Genomic DNA, 19999 nt, shown 5'->3' on the forward strand with positions numbered 1-19999 from the left:
GCAAGTATAAACACCATGGGACCACGCAGCCATCATACCGCTTAGGAAGGAGACCCATTCTGTCTCCTAGAGATGAACGTACTTTGGTTCGAAAAGTGAAAATCAATCCCAAAACATCAGCAAAGGACCTTGTGAAGATGCTGGAGGAAACAGGTACAAAAGTATCTATATCCACAGTAAAACGAGTCCTATATCAACATAACCTGAAAGGCCGCTAAGCAAGGAAGAAGCCACTGCTCCAAAACTGCCATAAAAAAGCCAGACTACAGAGAGGACATGGGGACAAAGATCGTACTTTTTGGAGAAATGTCCTCTGGTCTGATGAAACAAAAATAGAACTGCTTGGCCATAATGACCATTGTTATGTTTGGAGGAAAAAGGGGGAGGCTTGCAAGCCGAAGAACACCATCCCAATCGTGAAGCACGGGGGAGGCAGCATCATGTTGTGGGGCTGCTTTGCTGCAGGAGGGACTAGTGCACTTCACAAAATAGATTGGATCATCAAGGAGGAAAATTATGTGGATATATTGAAGCAACATCTCAAGACATCAGTCAGGAAGTTAAAGCTTGGTTGCAAATGGCTCTTCTAAATGGACAATGACCCCAAGCATACTTCCAAAGTTGTGGTAAAATGGCTTAAGGACAACCAAGTCAAGGTATTGGAGTGGCAATCACAAAGCCCTGACTTCAATCCTGTAGAAAATGTGTGCGAGGAAGGAGGCCTACAAACCTGACTCAGTTACACCAGGAGGAATGGGCCAAAATTCACCCAGCTTATTGTGGCAAGCTTGTGGAAGGCTACCCGAAACGTTTGACCCAAGTTAAACAATTTAAAGGCAATTCTACCAAATACTAATTGAGTGTATGTAAACTTTTGACCCACTGGGAATGTGATGAAAGAAATCAAAGCTGAAATAAAATCACTCTTTTCTATTATTCTGACATTTCACATTCTTAAAATAAAGTGGTGATCCTAACTGACCTAAGACAGGGAATTTTTACTAGGATTAAATGTCAGGAATTGTGAAAAACTAAGTTTAAATGTATTTGGTTAAGGTGTATGTAAACTTCTGACTTCAACTGTATGTGAGAGCAAGAGGGAGGAGGAGAAGGAGTAAGATGGAGGGAATTAACGTTTAGGACCACATTTCAGTTGATACATGAAATTAATTAAATTAATTAAATTAGAGACTTTAAACTCAAATCAATGCAGCCAAGGGGATGGAGAGAGGGAGGAAAATAAAAGAGAAGGGGATGGAGAGAGGGAGGAAAATAAAAGAGAAGGGGATGGAGAGAGGGAGGAAAATAAAAGAGAAGGGGATGGAGAGAGGGAGGAAAATAAAAGAGAAGGGGAAAAAAAGGGAAGGTGAAGGGCAAAGACAAGGCAGATATTTTAAAAGTGGGTGAGATGAAGAGATGTGTGTTACACTATATTAGGGGATCCATTACCCAGTGGGTGTAGGAAAGTGGCAAGCAGGTTGCACCATGAATGACACACACGATGAGAACTTTAAGTTAAACACCTTTAATCATACAGTCACAACAAGGTAAAAACAAAACCCATAAGCTAAAATATATGTTTAACCCGTGAAAGGCAGTCTAGTTCAGCATGGTTCAGTCTAGTTCATCTGTTCTGATCCAGTTGCCCACTCTACAGGGGAAACCTGCTTAATACTGCTATTCATCTCCCATATCCACACACAACGCCAGTGAGAAGGGAGAGAGTGTGAGAAGAAGCTATAAAGAGAAATAATAAGGGTGAGGTGGATCGTGAGAAAGAGGAGGACATAAGTGTACCCACCAAACAGGTCGTCCCGTGCCAGGGCGAAGAGGATGCGAGAGGCCCCTATCAGGTTACTCATGGCAGCAGACATGGTGGAGGAGTACACACCAACGGTCACCAACGGGTTCCACACATTAATGTCCCGCAGGAAACTGTAGTCCCTCTGGAGGAGAATACTGAGAGAGGAAGAGAGAGAAATCAGATGATATACATTCATATGAAACCCTCCCCCACTCCACCCATCTCTGTCTGTTTGTCTGTTTTTCTGTCTGTCCCCTCTGTCTGAAAATTAGGAAATGCCAATGATATGATTTGTGTGTGTGTGTTGGTCTGCATTATTGTTTGTGTGCCGCAGTTAAACGTTTATGAATCATTGCTTTAAATCAGACTGACATTCTTAATAATCCACCAGCAGCACACACACAGAGTAGTGAAAACACAAGTCATTTGAGTATGCACATGTGTTGGTTGGACCATTGAAAGTTACTCTGGGGTGCGTGTGTGAGTGTGTACACGTGTGCTTGCGTAATGGAGCTGGTCAACGCTATAGCCTGGTTATTAATTCCTGTGACGTGTGGCAAGTGCAGTATAAATCTGAACAAGCTTGACATTTTAAAACCTGCACTCCAAAACAAAGCCATCATAAAGAGGTGGCAGCCATGCAGAGAGGGAGAGCAGAGGACAGAACCTGAGTCATGCAGAGAGGGAGAGCAGAGGACAGAAGGTGAGTCATGCAGAGAGGGAGAGCAGAGGACAGAACCTGAGTCATGCAGAGAGGGAGAGCAGAGGACAGAACCTGAGTCATGCAGAGAGGGAGAGCAGAGGACAGAACCTGAGTCATGCAGAGAGGGAGAGCAGAGGACAGAAGGTGAGTCATGCAGAGAGGGAGAGCAGAGGACAGAAGGTGAGTCATGCAGAGAGGGAGAGCAGAGGACAGAAGGTGAGTCATGCAGAGAGGGAGAGCAGAGGACAGAAGGTGAGTCATGCAGAGAGGGAGAGCAGAGGACAGAAGGTGAGTCATGCAGAGAGGGAGAGCAGAGGACAGAAGGTGAGTCATGCAGAGAGGGAGAGCAGAGGACAGAAGGTGAGTCATGCAGAGGGAGAGCAGAGGACAGAAGGTGAGTCATGCAGAGAGGGAGAGCAGAGGACAGAAGGTGAGTCATGCAGAGAGGGAGAGCAGAGGACAGAAGGTGAGTCATGCAGAGAGGGAGAGCAGAGGACAGAAGGTGAGTCATGCAGAGAGGGAGAGCAGAGGACAGAAGGTGAGTCATGCAGAGAGGGAGAGCAGAGGACAGAAGGTGAGTCGTGCAGAGAGGGAGAGCAGAGGACAGAAGGTGAGTCGTGCAGAGAGGGAGAGCAGAGGACAAAAGGTGAGTCATGCAGAGAGGGAGAGCAGAGGGCAGAACCTGAGTCATGCAGAGAGGGAGAGCAGAGGACAAAAGGTGAGTCATGCAGAGAGGGAGAGCAGAGGGCAGAACCTGAGTCATGCAGAGAGGGAGAGCAGAGGACAGAAGGTGAGTCATGCAGAGAGGGAGAGCAGAGGACAGAAGGTGAGTCATGCAGAGAGGGAGAGCAGAGGACAGAAGGTGAGTCATGCAGAGAGGGAGAGCAGAGGACAGAAGGTGAGTCGTGCAGAGAGGGAGAGCAGAGGACAGAAGGTGAGTCGTGCAGAGAGGGAGAGCAGAGGACAGAAGGTGAGTCATGCAGAGAGGGAGAGCAGAGGGCAGAACCTGAGTCATGCAGAGAGGGAGAGCAGAGGACAGAAGGTGAGTCATGCAGAGAGGGAGAGCAGAGGACAGAAGGTGAGTCATGCAGAGAGGGAGAGCAGAGGACAGAAGGTGAGTCATGCAGAGAGGGAGAGCAGAGGGCAGAACCTGAGTCATGCAGAGAGGGAGAGCAGAGGACAGAAGGTGAGTCATGCAGAGAGGGAGAGCAGAGGGCAGAACCTGAGTCATGCAGAGAGGGAGAGCAGAGGACAGAAGGTGAGTCATGCAGAGAGGGAGAGCAGAGGACAGAAGGTGAGTCATGCAGAGAGGGAGAGCAGAGGACAGAAGGTGAGTCATGCAGAGAGGGAGAGCAGAGGACAGAACCTGAGTCATGCAAAGAGGGAGAGCAGAGGACAGAAGGTGAGTCATGCAGAGAGGGAGAGCAGAGGACAGAACGTGAGTCATGCAGAGAGGGAGAGCAGAGGACAGAAGGTGTGCGTGTGTGTGTGTTCATGCACATTTTGGTACTTTGTGATTTTTGTATTAACATGTCTGAAGGCTATGCCTTTGTATAACAGGCGTGTATACAGTTGTTTTTGAGTGTGCGTCCTCCCCTCCATCCCATAATACAGATTATTGATCAGATCATTAAGCTGGAATGAGCTGTGCCATGGAAATAAAGAACAGAACGAAGTAAAGCACCTGTCAGAAGAAAAACATTATTTTAGGAGGGGAGTGCAGCTAAATGAGAGCCTGGAGAGACTGGACGTTCATTCTCATGCTACACATCAATTGTTTGTTCATACGTTAATATTATTTTGCCATTTCTTTTAAATAAGCTTCAAAACCAACTACAGGGGGAGGGAGGCAGAGAGAGAGCAACACAGACAGAGAGAGAGAGACAGGCTGAGGAGTATTAAATGGGATCAACAGCTAACAAGGCCTGTAGATCTCCTCTCCACCCCTCCCTCCCTCTGCTACTCTTTCGCATTCACTCTACCTCTCTCAATCTCAGACTGTCTCTACTATACCCCTTCTCATATTACCTATTGTTTTGCTACATTCTCATTCCTTCTACTATTTTTATGGTTGTTTTTTTATTTCCTTATTAGGATCCCCATTAGCTGTTGCTTATGTAGCAGCTACCTCTTCCAGAGGTCATGGGCAACATAACATGAACCTCCTCATTGTCTTCTCCATCTCTATTAATGTGTGTTGGCAGGGACAGAGGGGGGGAACGAGAAAGATACAGAGAGATCAGAGACGGACAGAGACCGACAACGAGAGAGATCTGTGGTGGAGAGATAGCAAGCAAATAAAGGATGGATGGACAGAGAGAGCCAAGGACAGGCACTCTGCAGTGGGGTGATTGCAAGGGAACAGAGGTATGAGATGAAAGCAGAGGAGGGCAGACAGACTGAGAATGTTGGACTTGTTGCCTCAATGTCTGGACAAGAGACTAGCACTACGAGCCAGCAAGTGTGGGGGGGACATGCGAGAGAATTAAACAGCCCCAGGGGAAGCTAGGGAGGAGACAAGATGCTCAAGGGAGAACAGGAGGGAGTGAAAAACAGTACCACATTCTCTAACACAAATAAAAGCCATATGGGGGGCTGAAAAACAGAAGAAAAAACTAAGAGATGGAGAGCCTTGTGGGACTGCACAGCTTCCACACACACACCAGGCTGCATGTTGAAGATAGCAGAACAAAAGGAGGAGGCAGATTTAAATTAATATAATTATTCAGCCAGTAATAAATACATAAGCTTCTATAGCAGGATGGGATTAGCCAACAGGTCACTGATGCACAATACACAGAGGTGCACACACACACACACACAACAAAGTCACTCAACCAGAGACACACACATGCACCACACCTGCATATATACACACTCCAATGTCACTCATCCATAGAGGGAAGATAAAGATACACACACAACCACACTCTGTAGTTAGTCATCCAGAGAACGAATGCACACACACACACTCGCTCTTCACTTATCCAAAGAAAGAGACAGGCCGTAAAATACACACAAATCATTCAGGTCTCAGTCCCTAAACAAGATACAGACACAGTCAATCTAAGCTTACTGTATGTTGGGGGTTTGGTCTGGATTTGGTTGTGAGAGGGGCTGGAAAGTTGGCAATGGGCTATCAGTCACCACTCCCTACCCTACCCTGTTAATATACTTCTCATAGCTGGACAGGAAACCATCATCATCGTCTTTTACATTGGGCTCCTATGCACCTTCCCAGAACCATCTAGAACACATACACACTCTATAACTGTACACCTGTAACCTATTCAGGTATGCATCAGATGTCATTCTCCCAAAAGGCAGCACTATTGTAGATCTGAACAGCCATTCTTAAATCTCCCTGACATTTATGTTAAGTGAACACAGTGCCTTTTACCAAGAATGCAGAGTAACTAGCTGAAGAGGGGAGCAATTTACTTTGGCTTTCTTCAAAGGTTACACCATTTCTGTATCTATAAGGTTGCATCCAAACAGGTAGCCCAAATCTCATATTTTTCGACCAATCAGATCAGCTCTGAAAAAATCTAATTTGATGTGAAAACAACTAATGTGATTGGTCAAAATATCAATTAGTGGGGAAAAGATCAGTATTGCGCAGCCTGTGTAAACGCTACCTAAGAAACCCCTCAATGTCAGAGTGAAATACAAAGGGAGCTCCTCATGTGAGATGGTGTGACCTCCACCTGTTGGATACTTCTGGGTACTGCTACCAAGTTACTTTTTTTCACCAAAAAAGGGGGGAATAACGTCCAACTCAAAAAGCTTCTATTTGTTCCCCCTCAGTGAAAATCACTTACCCAGACCATGATAGACATTCAACTGCTTTCCCTTCAACGAGGCTTTGTTGCTATAGCAATGCAGAGAGTGTCCGTGGTGAAGGGGGGGGGGGGGGGGTCCAGTGTTTGGCATTTAGTAATGTCACTTTGACATGACGTTGACTGATGGCTTTAATGCACATTCTCCCTATTTAATCTGAGTAATCCATTTAGTCTGTCTCTTAATGACACACTGGTGACACATTGACTTTAAAAGTGCAGAAAGTTCTCTTTAGTTTGGTGACAGATGTAACAATCCGTGACTAGCGCCATGAGTTTTTCTGAATAGTGACTTGACTTGGAAAAACTCTGGCCCCTTTTTCTGCAGCCTTACAACTGACAACCAATTGTAACTTTCAACTAAAGGAAATGTGGCCCATTGTTGAAAGACAACCTGTGACCTACCTTGTGACAAGGGTGTAACTGTTTCATAATGTAAATAGGCATTTATGAGAGTTTACCTCTAGTCAAGAATGTTATACAGCCCTTTTAAGTAAATTAGGCTACAATCAATGTGGAATTCCATGGCCAGAAATAACAAGTTTATGATTCCAGTAACACGCATGATGAAATGGTGACTTTACCCCTGGCCAAGTTATCACTGTACTCTTCCACGGGTCCCGCTTAAGACAGTACTCTTCCACGGGTCACTGTACTCTTCCACGGGTCACTGTACTCTTCCACGGGTCACTGTACTTTATGTACAACTGGAGGAGCAGTCAGTGTGTTTTCACATGTACAGTAACTACTAAGACAGTTCAGGATAAGGTTTAGATATGGTTGACACACCATCAAGTACCATAAAAGGACCTTGGAGGCAGTATCATTCATAAACCCTGTACATTTCCTCCATTTGGTCCGACTATCTAAGACCAATAACGTCACACTCCACTGCATGCCGGGCCCTGTCCAACAGCAATAAAGCAACACTAAACCAACAGCAGATAAGGACAGAGCTAGATAACAACCGGACTGAACACACTGAAGAAGGAAATACATTCTTGTTATCCTTTGTTCATATCCTGAAGTATGGATTGAAATGGACTCAATTTCCTCAGTGTAAAAAAGAATGTATGCGTGCATGCGAGAGGTACTGAGCGGTCCTGAATAACACTTCTCATGATCTAAATTGTGTAGAAATCAACCACCTCTGATTTCATGATCCAGTGTGTCTGATCAACTACTACATTATCCATCAACGACCACGTTTACATGCGCAAAGTATTCCACACAGTAGCTCAGCTGTTTACATGCACCTTTGATATCCCGCTCACGAGTATCCTATATCCATGAATAAAGTGAATATTCCTCATTTGACTTCTGTGATCGAAAAAGCCTTGGTTTCATGCATGTCAACATCAGAAGCCTCCTCCCTAAGTTTGTTTTACTCACTGCTTTAGCACACTCTGCTAACCCTGATGTCCTCGCCGTGTCTGAATCCTGGCTCAGGAAGGCCACCAAAAATTCTGAGATTTCCATACCCAACTATAACATTTTCCGTCAAGATAGAACTGCCAAAGGAGGAGGAGTTGCAGTTTACTGCAGAGAGAGCCTGCAAAGTAATGTCATACTTTCCAGGTCCATACCCAAACAGTTCGAACTACTAATTTTAAAAATTACTCTTTCCAGAAATAAGTCTCTCACTGTTGCCGCCTGCTACCGACCCCCCTCAGCTCCCAGCTGTGCCCTGGACACCATTTGTGAATTGATCGCCCCCCATCTAGCTTCAGAGTTTGTTCTGTTAGGTGACCTAAACTGGGATATGCTTAACACCTCGGCAGTCCTACAATCTAAGCTAGATGCCCTCAATCTCACACAAATCATCAAGGAACCCACCAGGTACAACCTTAAATCTGTAAACAAGGGCACCCTCATAGACGTTATCCTGACCAACTGGCCCTCCAAATATACCTCCGCTGTCTTCAACCAGGATCTCAGCGATCACTGCCTCATTGCCTGTATCCGCTACGGAGCCGCGGTCAAACGACCACCCCTCATCACTGTCAAACGCTCCCTAAAACACTTCTGTGAGCAGGCCTTTCTAATCGACCTGGCCCGGGTATCCTGGAAGGACATTGACATCATCCCGTCAGTTGAGGATGCCTGGTCATTCTTTAAAAGTAACTTCCTCACCATTTTAGATAAGCATGCTCCGTTCAAAAAATGCAGAACTAGGAACAGATACAGCCCTTGGTTCACTCCAGACCTGACTGCCCTCGACCAGCACAAAAATATCCTGTGGCGGACTGCAATAGCATCGAATAGTCCCCACGATATGTAACTGTTCAGGGAAGTCAGGAACCAATACACGCAGTCAGTCAGGAAAGCTAAGGCCAGCTTCTTCAGGCAGAAGTTTGCATCCTGTAGCTCCAACTCCAAAAAGTTCTGGGACACTGAAGTCCATGGAGAACAAGAGCACCTCCTCCCAGCTGCCCACTGCACTGAGGCTAAGTAACACGGTCACCACCGATAAATCCATGATTATCGAAAACTTCAACAAGCATTTCTCAACAGCTGGCCATGCTTTCCGCCTGGTTACTCCAACCTCAGCCAACAGCTCCCCCCCCCCCCCCCCTGCAGCTACTCGCCCAAGCCTCTCCAGGTTCTCCTTTACCCAAATCCAGATTGCAGATGTTCTGAAAGAGCTGCAAAACCTGGACCCATACAAATCAGCTGGGCTTGACAATCTGGACCCTCTATTTCTGAAACTATCCGCCGCCATTGTCGCAACCCCTATTACCAGCCTGTTCAACCTCTCTTTCATATCGTCTGAGATCCCCAAGGAATGGAAAGCTGCCGCAGTCATCCCCCTCTTCAAAGGGGGAGACACCCTGGACCCAAACTGTTACAGACCTATATCCATCCTGCCCTGCCTATCTAAGGTCTTCGAAAGCCAAGTTAACAAACAGGTCACTGACCATCTCGAATCCCACCGTACCTTCTCCGCTGTGCAATCTGGTTTTCGAGCCGATCACGGGTGCACCTCAGCCACGATCAAGGTACTAAACGATATCATAACCGCCATAGATAAAAGACAGTACTGTGCAGCAGTCTTCATCGACCTTGGCAAGGCTTTCGACTCTGTCAATCACCATATTCTTATCGGCAGACTCAGTAGCCTCGGTTTTTCGGATGACTGCCTTGCCTGGTTCACCAATTACTTTGCAGACTGAGTTCAGTGTGTCAAATCGGAGGGCATGCTGTCCGGTCCTCTGGCAGTCTCTATGGGGGTACCACAGGGTTCAATCCTCAGGCCGACTCTTTTCTCTGTATATATCAATGATGTTGCTCTTGCTGCGGGCGATTCCCTGATCCACCTCTACGCAGACGACACCATTCTACATACTTCCGGCCCGTCCTTGGACACTGTGCTATCTAACCTCCAAACGAGCTTCAATGCCATACAACACTACTTCCGTGGCCTCCAACTGCTCTTAAATGCTAGTAAAACCAAATGCATGCTTTTCAACCGTTCGCTGCCTGCACCCGCACGCCTGACCAGCATCACCACCCTGGATGGTTCCGACCTTGAATATGTGGACATCTATAAGTACCTAGGTGTCTGGCTAGACTGCAAACTCTCCTTCCAGACTCATATCAAACATCTCCAATCGAAAATCAAATCAAGAATCGGCTTTCTATTCCGCAACAAAGCCTCCTTCACTCACGCCGCCAAACTTACCCTAGTAAAACTGACTTTCCTACCGATCCTCGACTTCGGCGATGTCATCTACAAAATTGCTTCCAACACTCTACTCAGCAAACTGGATGCAGTTTATCACAGTGCCATCCGTTTTGTCACTAAAGCACCTTATACCACCCACCACTGCAACTTGTATGCTCTAGTCGGCTGGCCCTCGCTACATATTCGTCGCCAGACCCACTGGCTCCAGGTCATCTACAAGTCCATGCTAGGTAAAGCTCCGCCTTATCTCAGTTCACTGGTCACAATGGCAACACCCATCCGTAGCACGCGCTCCAGCAGGTGTATCTCACTGATCATCCCTAAAGCCAACACCTCATTTGGCCGCCTTTCGTTCCAGTTCTCTGCTGCCTGTGACTGGAACGAATTGCAAAAATCGCTGACGTTGGAGACTTTTATCTCCCTCACCAACTTCAAACATCTGCTATCTGAACAGTTAACCGATCGCTGCAGCTGTACATAGTCTATCGGTAAATAGCCCACCCATTTTTACCTACCTCATCCCCATACTGTTTTTATTTATTTACTTTTCTGCTCTTTTGCACACCAATATCTCTACCTGTACATGACCATCTGATCATTTATCAATCCAGGTTAATAACCTGCAAAATTGTAATTATTCGCCTACCTCCTCATGCCTTTTGCACACAATGTATATAGACTCCCCCTTTTTTTTCTACTGTGTTATTGACTTGTTAATTGTTTACTTACTCCATGTGTAACTTTGTGTTGTCTGTTCACACTGCTATGCCTTATCTTGGCCAGGTCGCAGTTGCAAATGAGAACTTGTTCTCAACCAGCCTACCTGGTTAAATAAAGGTGAAATAAAAAAAAAAAAAAAATGGGAAAGTAACAGAAATCTGGACACTGACTATAGACCTATAACCTCTCACATGTAGAGGAATATCATATGAACTCCTACAGAATTAACCATTTCTTGTAGTAGGCTTAAAATCAGATAACATGGGTTACATGTGTGTCTCGGGAACAGGAGTGGAGAAGAAGGATTTCGGTCTTTCAGCATCTCCAGAAAATGCAAATGCACATGTATTCTATATTTTACACTAACGTAAGCAGACAGTATTTCTACCACATATAATATGCACCCAAGGCAAACTGAAGTTTTATCAGAAAGGTGTTTCATCGTTTTCTCAGCTTTTAATTTCCTTAAAAACTGGCCAAACGGATGACATTTGGACATTTTGCACAGCGATAATCTTTTCACCGTTGTGGAGTTTCCTCCACGGTCCCTAACCAAACAGAGAACTTTACCGGTGTTAACTACATTACTATTTCATTCATTCTATGTAAGACATTCTGGTTAGCACTACTTTAGTGAGAAGCTGCATGTATCTAATTATAGTTGATAAACGGCCTACCAAATGCTGGAAATTATAAGCAGCAATGTATCTAAATTAGGGGTGGAAGTAGCCAAAGCCACTAGGCTATACGGTCCAGTAGGCTACGGTGTATCAGCAAAATTATTCCATAATTTATGGTGGATGGAAATGCACAGGTATAGCCTGCTTAAAAAAAAAACATTTTAAGTGATTTGTTTGATAATCAGATGAAAACATCCAACACCCATGATATTCAATTCGGACCCTGAGCAGACTGCAAAAACAACAGTAAACTGGATAAGATGTTTATATTTATGTTATTTATTTATCTGTTATTTTACCAGGTAAGTTGACTGAGAACATGTTCTCATTTGCAGCAACGACCTGGGGAATAGTTACAGGGGAGAGGAGGGGGATGAATGAGCCAATTGTAAACTGGGGATTATTAGGTGACCGTGATGGTTTGATGGCCAGATTGGGAATTTAGCCAGGACACCGGGGTTAACACCCCTACTCTTACAATAAGTGCCATGGGATCTTTAATGACCTCAGAGAGTCAGGACACCCGTTTAACGTCCCATCTGAAAGACGGCACCCTACACAGGGCAGTGATTGGGGCATTGGGATATTTTTTAAGACCAGAGGAAAGAGTGCCTCTTACTGGCCCTCCAACACCACTTCCAGCAGCATCTGGTCTCCCATCCAGGGACTGACCAGGACCAACCCTGCTTAGCTTCAGAAGCAAGCCAGCAGTGGTATGCTGCTGGCATACATGCCACAGTATCCCATCTAAGACCAGCATTTCCCAGGCATCTTATCCGGGTTTCTCATAACCGCGATACAAGCTTTTTCAGGTTATTATAAATGGGACATGTTAATATGCGTCACCTCAAAAACAATTCTTGAGTATCCCGAATAATAACGGGATTTTGGTGGGCATGTAAACACGGTCAATGAGTCAGCATATTTCCCTTCCCGTTCTATCTGCCAATGTCTGATCTACTGAGGGGGAGAGGGCGAAACAGGCAGATGGGAGGACAGGGAGGAGTATAATTGATGGCTGTATTGATTTCCAATGCATCTTTAAAGGGCCTTTTATGTCTCTTTAGCAACACTTGTGTTAGTGCCACATCAATACTGCACACTGGCACTGAGCTAGAGACGGGAGAGGGAGTGAGAAAAAGTGTGTCGGAGAGAGATAGAATTGTAAATGCGAGTATGTGTGTCTTTCATTGAGTGCATATGTTTGTCAAGTTTGAGTTGGATTGGGCCCGTGTGTTTGTGTGTGCCTATATCTGTATGTGAACATACATGTTACAGGTGTGTTTATCTACATAGATTACGCCCAAACTAGTGTGTGTGTGTGTGACTGACCGGTCACAGGAGCAGGCCACCATCAGACTGAGGAGGTTGTAGATGATGAAGGTGAAGATGACAGCTGTGATGGTTCCTCGAGGGATAGAGTAGCTAGGGTTCTTTAGGTCACCTGGGACACAGCACAACACCAGGTTAGACACAGACAATCACACAATCACACCGACTCCTTTGATCAAAAAACGATTTATTACCTGACATGTTGGATCCGGCCATGATGCCTGTGCAACCGTTAAACATGACCGCAAACACCGTGGCAAAGGACATCATGGTTCCTGTTGTGTAGTCCACAGCATAGTCAGCTAGGGGAGGGTTAGATATAAATTCAATCAGCTTCATGTTCAAATCCTCCCCGAATTCAGATATTAAACAACAAATTTATTTGATTAACATGCATGCCTCTTGCCTTTAAGGAGGACTTAGAATTCAAAAAGGACAGAAATGCTTCATCTGGCCATGTAAAGTTCAGATATAGCTTGTGGTACATACAGTTGAAGTCAGAAGTTTACATACATTTAGGTTGGAGTCATTAAAACTAGTTTTTCCACCACTCCACAAATTTCTTGTTAACAAACTATAGTTTTGGCAAGTAGGTTAGGACATCTACTTTGTGCATGACAAGTTATTTTTCCAACAATTGTTTACAGACAGATTATTTAACTTATAATTAATTGTATCACAATTCCAGTAGGATTTCCACCCTGAATATAAATCCTTCAGCTCAGTAGTCAGGTTGATACGTTACGGTGGAAATGGGGAGCCAAAGGATATTTACAAGACCTACTAATTACAACTAAATAATCAATTACCTTTTTCACTGCCAGCAACCCTGGTAAACATTCAGTAAATCAAGAGGCTAAGGCTATAAATGGTGTGTGGGTGTGTGTGATAAACCAGTAAATTCTGCCACCATAAAGTATGCATAACTGACATGAGACGTCACTCACATATGCTCACCTTAATAATTATTTGCTATATTCATTCCTTAAAGATGCATTATGCACAAATTGCTCCACCATTTCCTGGTTGCTAAAATTTTAATAGTTAGCCTAATTTCAGTTTATGTGAGAAAACAAGCAAGCATAGTGTAGAGAATTTTGTACAAATTTAAACAGCTGTGAAATATATTTTCCATAACCAAAATATTGCATTTTCAGCTGTTTGAAGCTGGTGTACAAAACCCAACGTAAAAGATGCAAAAACTAAACTCAAGAACACGAAGCATAGCGCGCACAGATCAGATCTACTGCTTTTTAGATTTGCTTTCAATGAGAAAGAAATGTGTGTTATAGAGCTTTCAATGTGAATTTGGTAGTGGCGCCCAAAAAGTGATATATTGCAGCCTTAAATCAAGTGAAATTATATTTAAAATGACACATACACATGTGTGCTTAATGCACTGTATGTTGGTGAGTAGCGCACACACACCCCTTACTCACCATCCAGGTTTCCCAGCAGTGTGTCCAGTTTAAAGCCGGTAAAGTTGGCCATGTTGGGTGGCTGTGGCCCTGTGTTGTTGTGGACGGGCAGGGCGGCAGGCAGGAGGATGGTACGCGGGCGCATGGCGAAGAAGCTGATGAAGATGCTGGCCAGCACAATCATGACCACCAGGAAGATGAGGAAGGAGGCCTTGGCATAGATCTCTGCCCCCACCAGACACACAAGCAGGCAGAGGAGGAGGATGCCGGTGGCATAGAGCAACGACCACCAATACCCAGCTGGCAACACCTGGAGGGAACCCGCTGGGCTCACCCCATCTGGAGTGGGAAGGAATGGATGGTGGTGAATAGGTTAAAAGGTGTAGGGGGTTAATGAGAGAGTGAAGGAATGAGGGTGAAAGGGTGAAAGCTGAAACAGACCATGAAAGGTCACAAAGGGTGGGAATCCAATTCAGTTTGATTTAAATTTATTCAGTTTAATTCAATGAGCATTAACATGGGAATGCAATGCATTAGTAGCCATTGTGAAATCAGATTAGTTTTAGATCAAATACAAAAATACTAGAAAACTAGTCTGTCAATGTAAACATAGCGCAGGTTGGCATTTATTGGGATGGCTCATGTACTGGAGGCAGCTCTGCAGGGCAGTCACTAGCTGTTACAGCCAAAAAGTAATAAAATCAGATTTTAAACCGCACCACACTTCCAACATTATGCCTAACCTTAAATTAAGACCAAAAAGTACATTTTTGTTTTCATCAATTTTTACAATATATAGCCAATCTTGACTTGACCGCTGGCCCATCTTGTGGAAATCACACAGCTCTGCCTCCAGGACAAGATCTATCCCAAAAAACATTGACCTTCAAACAAAGCAGGAAAAGGGAGAGAGTACGGCTGTATACCTTCTGGAAGCCCGAAAGTTGCTACTATGGCCTCAACCAGACCCAGTATATAGAGGGCACTGCTACACACATTAGCCAGGAAGAACATAACACCTAGACTGCCCCCAAACTCTGGCCCTAATGCACGACTTATCATGTCTAGGGGAGGAGGGAGTTAAGGCTGGGTCAACGTGTGTGTGTGAGAGAGAGTGTGTGTTTGTATGTGCACACTAAAGTGTAGTGAAGGCACTGAAAGAATAGGCACAGACATACACACACACCCACCTCTCACACACACAATGTGTCTTACAGATAAAAATGAAAGCAATCCCAGCCATTCACTGGCACACACACACCGATACCTGAACGAATGCAATGCTACATTAATGAAATAGAAAGAACACTGAGGTGGAGTGTGTGTAAAGTATATGGGTGGTGTGAGAAAGGCATTCATACATCGCCTGAAATAATATGTCTATACATCTGACTATCATATTCAGCTGTGTGTGTGTGTATTGCTGAGGAGGATACAGTAGGCCCCTCCTGCGTCCAGGGCTCCATTGGTTGAGATGGCACACACAGACAGCACGGTCATACTGATGATGAAGTAGGCCACTAAGAACATGGCTATGGCCTGATACAGCCCACACTGGCCCACCACGAAACCTGAGGAGGAGAGAACACAAGGGCCACACTATGGTTAAACAACACAACAAATTCAAATGATCTCAAAGTCCCTAACGGGAACTGGGTTTGGTGATTTAACAAGTGGTGGAACAACTTTCCTACAGGAAGTTGAAACTGGAATTTACAGTAATTGTCTATAAGAACATGCAGTGGGGAATTCTCATTAGCTTTCACCTTAACTACACAGTTGAGACAGCAGTTTGACCCACCTCCCTCATACAGAGTCATGTCATTATTAACCAAAACATCATGCCAAGGCATTCAGATTACAGGTCGACCAATTAATTAGAATGGCCGATTAATTAGGGCCGATTTCAAGTTTTCGTAACAATCGGAAATCGGTATTTTTGGGAGCCAATTGGAAAAAAAAAAAAAAAAACATTTACTTAACTAGGCAAGTCAGTTAAGAACACTCTTATTTTCAATGACGGCCTAGGAACGGTGGGTTAACTGCCTCATTCAGTGGCAGAAAGACATATTTTCACCTTGTCCGTTCGGGGGATCCAATCTTGCAACCAGTTAACTAATCCAACACAATAACGACCTACCTCGCTCTCGTTGCACTCCACAAGGAGACTGCCTGTTACGTGAATGCAGTAAGCCAAGGTAAGTTGCTAGCCAGCATTAAACTTATCTTATAAAAAACAATCATAATCACTAGTTAACTACACATGGTTGATGATATTACTAGATATTATCTAGCGTGTCCTGCGCTGCATATAATCTGACTGAGCATACAAGCATACAAGTATCTAAGTATCTGACTGAGCGGTGGTAAGCAGAAGCAGGCGCGTACACATTCATTCAAACAGCACTTCCGTGCGTTTTGCCAGCAGCTCTTCGTTGTGCGTCAAGCATTGCGCTGTTTATGACTTCAAACCTATCAACTCCCGAGATGAGGCTGGTGTAACCAATGTGAAATGGCTAGCTAGTTAGCGCGCGCTAATAGCGTTTCAAACGTCACTCGCTCTGAGCCTGTGGTTGTTTCCCTTGTTCTACATGGGTAACGCTGCTTCAAGGGTGGCTGTTGTCGACGTGTTCCTGGTTTGAGGCCAGGTAGGAGCGACGAGAGGGACTGAAGCTATTCTGTTACACTGGCAATACTAAAGTGCCTATAAGAACATCCAATAGTCAAACGTTAATGAAATACAAATGGTATAGAGGGAAATGGTCCTATAATTCCGATAATAACTACAACCTAAAACTTCTTACCTGGGAATATTGAAGACTCATGTTAAAAGGAACCACCAGCTTTCATGTTCTGAGCAAGGAACTGAAACGTTAGCTTCCTTACATATATTGCACTTTTACTTTCTTCTCCAACACTTTATTTAAACCAAATTGAACATGTTTCATTATTTACTTGAGGCTAAATTGATTTTATTGATCTATTATATTAAGTTAAAATAAGTGTTTGTTCAGTATTGTTGTAATTGTCATTATTACAAAGAAATACTTTATTTTATTTATAAAAAATAAAAAAAATGAAATGATTATTATTATTTTTTTATTATCATTTTTTTTAATTGGCCGATTTAAATCGGTATCGGCTTTTTTGGTCCTCCAATAATCGGTATAGGCGTTGAAAAATCATAATCGGTCAACCTCTAATTCAGATACGTTTAAGAAATGTTGTTGAATGTCACACAAAATCAGTTTAGACTGACAATATTTTTTATTGATAATAGCCTATGGCAAAATACCAAACTTCTACAATGTTACTATTTCCTTGCAACATTCAACAATAGGTCAAAATGCATAACAAGTTATTTCATGCTTTTAACAAAAACAGAACTCTTCCAATTCACTGGGCAGCACTCCTATTGCTCTTATGCATTGTTGAAACAGAAGCACTATATTGTTCCAGATAAGACCCAATGCACTGCAGTGCTTATGTTATGTGGAATGGTATTATTGTCTCTCAAACTGGTGGCTGTTCAGCCTGTGCGTGTCTACTACACAGCAGCAGAGGTATGAGACAAGGGGCAAAACAGAGGGGGGAGCACATCAAGGCAGGAGAGAGAACACAGAGACCAGTTTACTTACCATGTGATAGAATGAAACACCTCTAAACAAAGAAAACAGATGAGAGATATTAATGAATGGGGATTGTATTTGTAAACATATCTTCGTAATATGTGTGATTACATTAGAGATACTGTTGTCATTATTGCCATCAGATATTGGACTTCGAGCTCTGCATCATGTGAACGTGATTAATGGCTCGAGACTGAAGTTATGGTGCGAGGCAATAAAGCCATTTCTTCCAAGAGCTAGAACTACATTTTATTCCAAGTTAGTCCACTTCAAACTACTCTATTCCGCCAATAAGAAAATGGTTGTCTTACATATTATTTCACATTTATTATCATGACTATGACCGCCATAACAGTCCATATTCCCAATGTGTCCTGGGATGCACTCACTCCAGTAGGCCCTCTCCGTTAACCTACTTTTTCTCCATACCTCTCAGGAGTTCATACCCTTGTGCTGTAACACATCAAGGGACTTTCCAAGTGGTACAAGGGTCATTCCACCAAGTGTAACGTGGTAAAAAATGGTTTGATTTCAACTAATTTCAGGATTGTCATAAAGAGCACATTCAACACATTATTCCCATCTCAAGCGGTTAAAAACAAAAAATGCCTATAGTAAGTGCCAAGTTGAAGATTACAGGGTTGAAGATTTCACCTTAAATCATCCATAAATCCATCTGTGACAGGGGTAGTCAAAGCATGATGTGTGTATCAGGGAGTAGCAACTGAACGCAGAATTGCTAAAACATTTCAAGCTTGTCTATCTATGTCAGGGTTGAAGTGTTCTGCTCAACCTGCTTCGTTTTCCACCAGAAAATGGCCAATGAGAATAGAACCAGCTCACCTGCTTTTACATGGTTTAAAAAGGAATAGGTTCACCATAATAAAACGAGAGTTTAGTTCATGTAACAGGGTTGACCTTAAAATGATGGACAGATGTAAATGAATCACTACCGAATAAAACATACAAGTTAAATGGGTTTCCATCGCATTTTCAACTTTACTGATCTCATATTTATTTTCTTTACATTACATATAGTGAGTACGCCACCTCTCGAATTGGCATGTGTTCTAACCAGGGGCATCACTGGGGACAGGGGGGACATGACACCCCCCCCCACATTCTGAATGAAGTGATGACACTGTAGATACTCAGACATTTTTTCAGCGCAATGTTTTTATTAGTCAGTATAGCAATGTAACTTTATTGATCTGTCAGTTTCCCTAGCTAATTCCCTACTTTTCACACTGACAATGTATAAACAGCTCTACAGGCTTCACTGTTATGGTGCACAGTCAGTACACAAGACTATGCTCATCATGTCTTAGCAGGATCAGATGGTGACAGGTGTCCCTGCAGGGTCATACAGCCAGGGAAGACCAGTTTTCAGAGCGCAGGTGAATTTTGCAGTATATTATAACAATCAATCAGTGAATGGATACAAAGTTCCATCTTGAGTTGATGGGTAGGCTACAGTCTGGGATCTGGGAATAATGGTCATTTAAATTATTGAGCCATTATATTATCTAAGAATAGAATCAATGTATAAATGTACACCAAGCTAATTATTTGTAATGCTTCATCTGAGCAGGATCAGATGGTGACAGGGGTCTCAGTGTCAGGCAGCCAGGGAAGACCAGTCTGTGACTTCACTGAGGGGAACCTTTTTACAGATACAACACTTTATTCTCTCTTGTGCAGTAAACACTGGACAAGACAGACGCTTCAAAGATTGAACCTATTGTAAGGCAGTCTGGCAAACCTCTAAAGCTGATTTACAAAATATATCAAGGGTTGATAGAGGCTTTTCCAGATGACAAAACATGTCAAACAAAAATGTGAGGAAGACCTGGGAGACTGATGATGATGGTGAATGGAAACAGATGTGTTTGAATGCTCCGTCATGTTCATATAATCTCAGACAGTTTTAGACCATCCATAGAACGTAGTATATGCCAACGAAACTAAATGCCATTCACTCAGAAAGAGTATTATTCTGTTGGAGGAGTAAAGCACAAAACGGGACAAATATGCATATGTTGTGGTCTCATGAAGGCGGGCTGAATTCTGGCAAAGAGTATGTTCTTTTATCTCAGCATGTCTACAGATTGTCCCCGTTTTTGTTTGCTTGCAAACGTTGATACTGGAGAAACTGTGCAACCTTGCATTTATAGCAGCTAAGAAATGCA

At 43.7% G+C, this 19999-nt stretch overlaps 1 protein-coding gene across 2 annotated transcripts in view; it reads right to left on the bottom strand.

The window, feature by feature from the left end:
- LOC110507915 (solute carrier family 12 member 9) overlaps positions 1-19999 on the bottom strand; it is a 60100-nt gene that overhangs the window by 31422 nt on the left and 8679 nt on the right. For both annotated transcript variants that reach the window (XM_036965311.2, XM_021588336.3), the window contains exons 2-7: positions 15618-15752; positions 15108-15245; positions 14203-14520; positions 12958-13065; positions 12764-12875; positions 1802-1959 (exon numbers count right to left, since the gene is read on the bottom strand). In XM_036965311.2, the coding sequence (XP_036821206.1) occupies positions 1802-1959; positions 12764-12875; positions 12958-13065; positions 14203-14520; positions 15108-15245; positions 15618-15711 (928 nt within the window). In that variant the 5' untranslated portion in view covers positions 15712-15752. The remainder of the gene's footprint in view (positions 1-1801; positions 1960-12763; positions 12876-12957; positions 13066-14202; positions 14521-15107; positions 15246-15617; positions 15753-19999) is intronic.

Source organism: Oncorhynchus mykiss, chromosome 27 (genome assembly GCF_057628025.1).
Source record: "Oncorhynchus mykiss isolate SJ-2025 chromosome 27, ASM5762802v1, whole genome shotgun sequence".
NCBI lineage: Eukaryota > Metazoa > Chordata > Actinopteri > Salmoniformes > Salmonidae > Oncorhynchus > Oncorhynchus mykiss.